Here is a 6,446-nt window from a genome sequence, read left to right as displayed (position 1 = left end):
TTTCGATATTGTTATACCCATCTTTAAAGTTAAAGTAGAACATTTTAGTAGTAGATTAGCTCCTTTCTTTTGTGGAATTCCTCCCCCACAAGATCTGAGACTTTGGTGTACTTGGGATTGGACGTTTAAAGAGGAGTCGTTATTCGCCTTAAATGCAACATTAAAAAACTTTGAAAGACTACGTGACAGGGAGTGGGGTTGTTATGTACGCGGACGCATTGGATGTCATTTTGAAGGGTTGCTTATTTTTTTAAGCAGCCCGGAAGATTTAGCATAGGAAGATTTAGTCAGTGTCCGGAGAAGCCTCTCTACTGTCTCTGACAAGTTAAACACTTGCGCAATGTAACCGTTTGTCAGTGGTACTAGTGACATATGCAATGTTGCACATCAGCCGCTGATACACTGTCACAGTGATGCTTTGAGGTGTAAAAAAAAAGCGATAATCTGTAACAAACACCTCCTAAATCTCTGCGATAATGGAACAAAAGATAGCTGGACGTTTGAAACATTTGAGCATGTCATAGCTGCAGTAGTAGTACACCAAACACAGGAGCCAGCTGCAGCCGGGTAACTCCATTAACTATTTGGGTCACGTTTTTCGATCTCTCCGAGTTCGTCCCACATCAATGTCCTACAGGTATTCGCGGGAAGGCTCAATTTGACGTGATTTAGTCGCCTGTGATGAGATGTTGAGACGTAGAAATGACTGCCCCAGAAATGAGAAAGTGGCAGGGATGGTAGAAAGACATGTGGTTACATTCTGCAGCAGGCAGTCAGGCTCCAACCCTGACATCAGGTGTGATGGATCTGGAAGCTTCACTAAAGCCGTGTCCGTTGGAGGGATAATGACTAGGCTAGTTATTAGTGGTGAGAAGTTCGTTGCCCCGCTTGACAAAGGCTACGTGTGAAGGGAAGATGATGTAGATTCAGTTCAGGCATCGCTCAGGTGGTTTCTGCTCGACTGTCCATGTGAAGAATCCCTTATATTTTTGTAAATGTAACCAATATCGCGTTAGAAGTCATATTCCAGATTGAGATATGAAGAAATACTGTTTATGTAATGCTGCTGCAGCGTTTTCTCACATTTTTTTTGTCTGTGAACTAGGCAGCATTTTTTTTTTTTTTTAGAAGTCAGTGAGGGTCTGAAAAGACTCTTACTGCGCCTCTCTCCCTTTTGAAGTTGGGGCGGATCTGGTTTTGATTAGATCAATACTTTGTGTTTCAGAGAGAAGACGGGCACCCAGAGAGAAGCTCCCCCCCCCCCCTGCTGACATAAGAGAGTGAGGAGATTACAGTAGAAGCTCCGAGGAGGCGAACAACACACAGGCTCCTGCCGCCTTCAGAGCCATGAGCCGGGCGCTTATGGACCATATCGCCAGTAGTTTCCGAGAAGATGCTCCTCGACCCCCGGTGCCGGGGGAGGAGGGCGAGGCGCCCTGCTACCCCGGCAAACTCTTAATGATGAAACCTCTGGAACCCCCCAAATCGGTTTTCTTCGGCTGTCCGGGATCCTCTGCCAGGAGGAACGAGGATGGTCTTGGGGAGCCAGAGGGGAGTGCCTCCCCGGACTCACCGCTTTCCCGGTGGACAAAGTCTTTGCACTCTCTCCTCGGGGACCAGGACGGTGCTCTTCTTTTTAGGACATTCCTGGAGCGAGAGAAATGTGTCGATACTTTAGACTTTTGGTTTGCCTGCAATGGTTTCAGGCAAATGGACCTCAAGGATACCAAAACGCAGAGAGTCGCCAAAGCAATTTACAAGCGCTACATCGAAAACAACAGCATTGTCGCCAAGCAGCTCAAGCCAGCGACTAAAACCTTCATACGGGATAATGTGAAGAAGCAACACATAGACTCTGCGATGTTCGACCAGGCGCAAACGGAGATCCAAACCAACATGGAGGAGAACGCGTACCAGATGTTTCTGACCTCTGACATTTACCTCGAGTACGTGAGGACTGGGGGAGAAAACCCGAATCATGTCAACTCGAACGGATTGGGCGACCTTAAAGTTGTATGTGGATACCTGCCCACGCTCAATGAAGAGGAGGAGTGGAATTGTGATTTCAAAGCCAAAGCGCTGGTTGGATTGTCTGCGAAGGCGCAGAGGACCACCGTGTCCATGAGGGTGGTGGAGGTGATGGAAAGAGGATACAGGTATGGTTGCAACACCTTTTTAAACTGTTTAGCTTAGAAGTCATGCTGCACATTAGTAAAAGCCACATTACAAGCAACTAGACACCTTATCATTGTGCGTAAAAGTGCAACACATGTTTCCCCCTCCAAATTACTTCAGGGTTTCCTTTTACATTTGTAGAAACTCCAGTCTGTCTTTCACTCCCTGGCTCTATGGCCCCTCTCACCATCTCCAGCAGCAGCAGCCTGGATTTCCGGAGCTTTGAAATAGTTCAGCAGAATGAGGGATCGTCTTCCACGGGAAAAGTTCACAGAGCATGGCTGGCTCTGGCCCCAGCCAGCAAATAATAGATGATGACATTGCTATGCCTACTCCTGTACCACACTGCCCTCAAGCCCTTGGCAGAGATATAAATCTATAGCAGATATATAGATGGCAGTTTGAAAAGGATGTTTTGTAGCTTTGTTTTGATGCTTGTGTCCTTTCGAGCTTTGTCTGCCCATTTTTAAAAGAGTAAAACAAAGTTCAAATTAAAAAAAAATGCATATGCTCTTCTTGAGGACCTTTATGGACCTATATAATTCATGTGGTTTTTAAAGTCCCAACATGGAGACATCTTCTGATGTTGCTGTAGATAATGGGACACTCAAATAGAAGTTGCTGAGATCTCACCTTTCATGAGTATGATAGGCTAAGTAAAGTGACAGCTACCTGCTCTGGGCCACATGGATTGACAGCTTGTGCATGGTGATAGGAGTGGAGGGGACTCTCCTACAGTGGGATGCTTGTTGCTTAATGTGAAAGAATAGTCCTCTTTTGACATGAAGCCCCATTGTCAACTTATAGATTCAATACAGGTGGAAGCCATTTCTCTCTTTTCCGCTTCCCTCTTCTCATCTAACTTATTAAAAACAAACCCTGAATGGCAGCAGCTACAGTACAGAATCAACACCCACCTCCCCACCACCCATCGCTCTCAATCTCTCCTTCCCTCTTTTCTCGTTTGCGTCAATTCTCATCTAAATTTTCTCTTTGCTGCTTTGCCCCCGTCTTCTCCACATTTATCATTTTTACCTTTTGAAAACTCAGGCATGGGGACTACAAGGCATGCTTTTGGAGCAAAAGTGAGGGGAAAGAGAGCGGAAAGGAAGAACACAGAGAGAGAGAGAGAGTGTAAGGAGTAGTGGGAGGGGGAGTGCACCTCATGAAAGGGAGGGAGGAGAAAGAATAAATGAGGGGTGAGAGAGAAAGGGAGGGAAGAATGCAAGGCCAGCTGTGTTAAATACCTGACTCTTTGCAAGCCGCTCTGAAGGTCAGCCTGGAGCTGGGGGCCTACAGCTTTAGTCCTGCTGGGTCTCTCCCACATGAAGAGCCCCCTTTTTTTCCTTTCCCCTTTCTTTCCTTCTCTGACACACACTCATGCTTCCGCTCTAAACTTTTTTTTTTTCCCCTGTTTTGGTCACTCTCCTCTTTTCTCCTGTACCATGGCAAGAATGCATGCACAGCGGGAGATGAACGCTGAGGAAAGAGTGAGTGTGAATGCGAGAAATGGAAAGAAATTGTGGGCATAAATGCTGCATGAAAAGAAAACCACAGCTTTCCCAGTGCATAGGAACTTGTATTTGAAGGCTGGAGACTGCCTGCCGCCAGAGTAGTCGGTCATATCCATTCGGCAGTTGTTATTGGTAGCAACTATTGAACACATGAATCACTTTTTCCTCTTAATGTCATTAAAACCCTCAGAAGATAAAACTTCTCTTGATTCTTAACAAAAGTGAAATACAAATGGAATGTCACCCACCTGTTGGATACTGTTTTATAGTATTGTATTAGGATTAATCTGATTTTTGTTGTTGTAACCTCTCCAGATCATACAAGAGAGGAGACTCACTCAACCCCTGCCATGTGGGCTCTTTTGCCCCCGTCAGCAGCACCAATGACAGCGAGGTGTCCAGTGACGCCTTGACCGATGATGCCATGTCTGTGACTGACAGCAGTGTGTAAGTGAATATTGTGTGGGTGTGTGGTCAGGATAAGGCATGAGTTAGGTTCCATTTGTGCATTTAAAAAAGGTTTTTGAGTGTAGATTTTAACATTATTCTGTAAATGAAGAGAGACTTTGTGAGTTGATACATGGGAATGAGCATAGAGGCTTTACATCAGGTGACACTGTTGGTAAAAGTTTCACAAAGAGGTTTTGCGGCTTGTGGTTAGTTTCTGTATCTAATTACAACAATGAAATGAAGAAAAGCAGCAAAACACTCCTTTTTCAACAACTTGGAAATGTGCACATTTGGCACTTTTTCTTGCTAAATGTCGTAAACGATTAGTCAATTTTCAAAACTGTTGATGATTAACCACCTATAGATTGACTAATCAAGGAATTGACTAGTCGTTTCAGCATAAAAATAATGCACAAGTGTAATGCCTCTGTCCACATGTGGTTTGTGCTTATCTGTGTACGTGCCTCGGGCCTTGTTCTTCGTACGGATTACTTGGCGTAATCACGTGTCTCTCAAGTGACAGGGTACTATGACGTCATTGCATGGTGCACAGCTCAAGGCCAAGAGCTCTCGCTCAGGTCAGATTTTTGGACAAAAAGCAGAAAAATCTTGGTGCAAGTTCTTCTTTACCTCATCTCATATGAGAATACATTCACTGAAGCAGCAAGGTTAGCCATCACCAAGCTAAAGACACTTAAAGACTGAGACACTGATGTACGGTGCAACTAGTGGCCTGGGCTACACATAAATATGGCAGCTAGAAAGAGTTTTTTATAACAGGGTCTTCTGCTCTGGCATATCTCCTAGACAGCCATGCTTCAAAGAAGCTGAGGCCCATATAATCCTATTCTGCTGTACTTTGCCCAGTGCAGTTATAAAGCCCTGGCCACAGGGACACAACCCCCACACACCTCAATTCCTGCCCACTCTGGCCTTGATCAGAATATCTGCCACTCTTTAGGTCAGTTAAAAGGACCCATAAACATTTGAATCTCAATTACAGATAAAGAAAAGAATAAAAAAAAGGGAAAAAGCAACGGGGAGGAGGCGCTTGGGTGGAAAGAGAAAGCGTGGTGATGGGGTGGGGATTTTTGCTTATATCTTATTTATGGATTTGCTTGGACGCTGGGGAATGCAGCTGCGCAGACTTCAAACATTACCTTATCTTACAAACCAGCCTTTTGATGTGCGGAGATCAGAGGCTGGCTGCGCTTGCCAAATGAAGATTGGGGGGAGGGGAGGGGGGTGGTTGCCTATGCGCATGACTGTGGCATTTCAAAGCAAAAGTGGAAAAGTGCTCCTCAGTTAGGCTAGGTCACCAGGAAACTGCTGTTTAGCATGGAGAAAAGACACTGTTTTACACTGTCAAATGCTTCAGTTTCAGGCTTGAGCTTTTGTCGTTTGATTTGATTTTTTAGCCATTTAGCCAGTCAGTCCCTCAGATGGATTTAACCAGGTTAGTTACACCCTTGGGTCCTGTCCTGCAGTAACTCTTTGAATAAATATGAGTTGCTAATGCTAACTGTGTCCTCAACTCAACAGAAAACTCAGTAGGGGAATGCTAATACTGACACTACTTCTAGCCCATAGAGCAGAGTGCACTGTGACTGCAGAGGTTGTTTTTATTTGTCACTGTTTGTGAAGTGTTGAAAGGAAGTAGCCAGCAGGATGCCCAGTTCTGTGCTGAAGCCAGAGATGAAAATTAGTGTAATTTCTAGGGCAAGCAAAACCTCCTACCACTTCACTCAAAGCCATGTAACCCGGTTTGCTCCAATACACAAACAAAACCAGAAAGGCGGATGTGATTTACCTCTGAGTACTTTTTTAAACTGGGTCTAAAAGATGAAAAACAAAATGGATGGCATTATGAGTTGGATTTATTCTTGCTTGAACTACCCTGTTAACCAATAAGATTCTTCCTGAATGGCTGTTTGGTCTTACATCATGTATCTTAGTGGGTAAATGACCTTTGGGATCTGTCTGTACCCCCTCAGAGATGGCATCCCTCCGTATAAACTGGGCTCAAAGAAACAGATACAGAGGGAGATGCAACGCAACATGAGGATGAACAGCCAAGTCTCTCTGCCTGCTTTCCCAGTAAGTACACACACACACGCACACACACATAACCACACAGACACATGCTCCAAAGTCTTTTTGAACCTGGGTCCCACAGTGTAATTTCCATACCACCCTCTGTTCCGGGTCTCTCTTGGTTCTATGAATAGTACCGCACAAACTGTATTCGACATTCTCAATTGAACAACACCAGCAAAGATCTAAAGAGTAACGTCAAAGACCCAGCCC

The 6,446-nt window shown here is 44.9% G+C and overlaps 1 protein-coding gene across 2 annotated transcripts in view; it reads left to right on the top strand.

The window, feature by feature from the left end:
* Positions 1-1,347: 1,347 nt before the first annotated feature.
* Positions 1,348-6,446, top strand: part of axin2 (axin 2 (conductin, axil)) — a 13,576-nt gene continuing 8,477 nt past the window's right edge. For both annotated transcript variants that reach the window (XM_032536687.1, XM_032536688.1), the window contains exons 1-3: positions 1,348-2,156; positions 4,005-4,136; positions 6,134-6,236. In XM_032536687.1, coding sequence (XP_032392578.1) covers positions 1,348-2,156; positions 4,005-4,136; positions 6,134-6,236 — 1,044 coding nt within the window. The remainder of the gene's footprint in view (positions 2,157-4,004; positions 4,137-6,133; positions 6,237-6,446) is intronic.

The sequence above is a fragment of the Etheostoma spectabile genome, chromosome 15 (genome assembly GCF_008692095.1).
Source record: "Etheostoma spectabile isolate EspeVRDwgs_2016 chromosome 15, UIUC_Espe_1.0, whole genome shotgun sequence".
NCBI classification, from domain to species: Eukaryota; Metazoa; Chordata; class Actinopteri; order Perciformes; family Percidae; genus Etheostoma; species Etheostoma spectabile.
The sequence above is the reverse complement of the archived record's forward strand: the minus strand, read 5'-3'. Positions and strand labels throughout refer to the sequence as shown.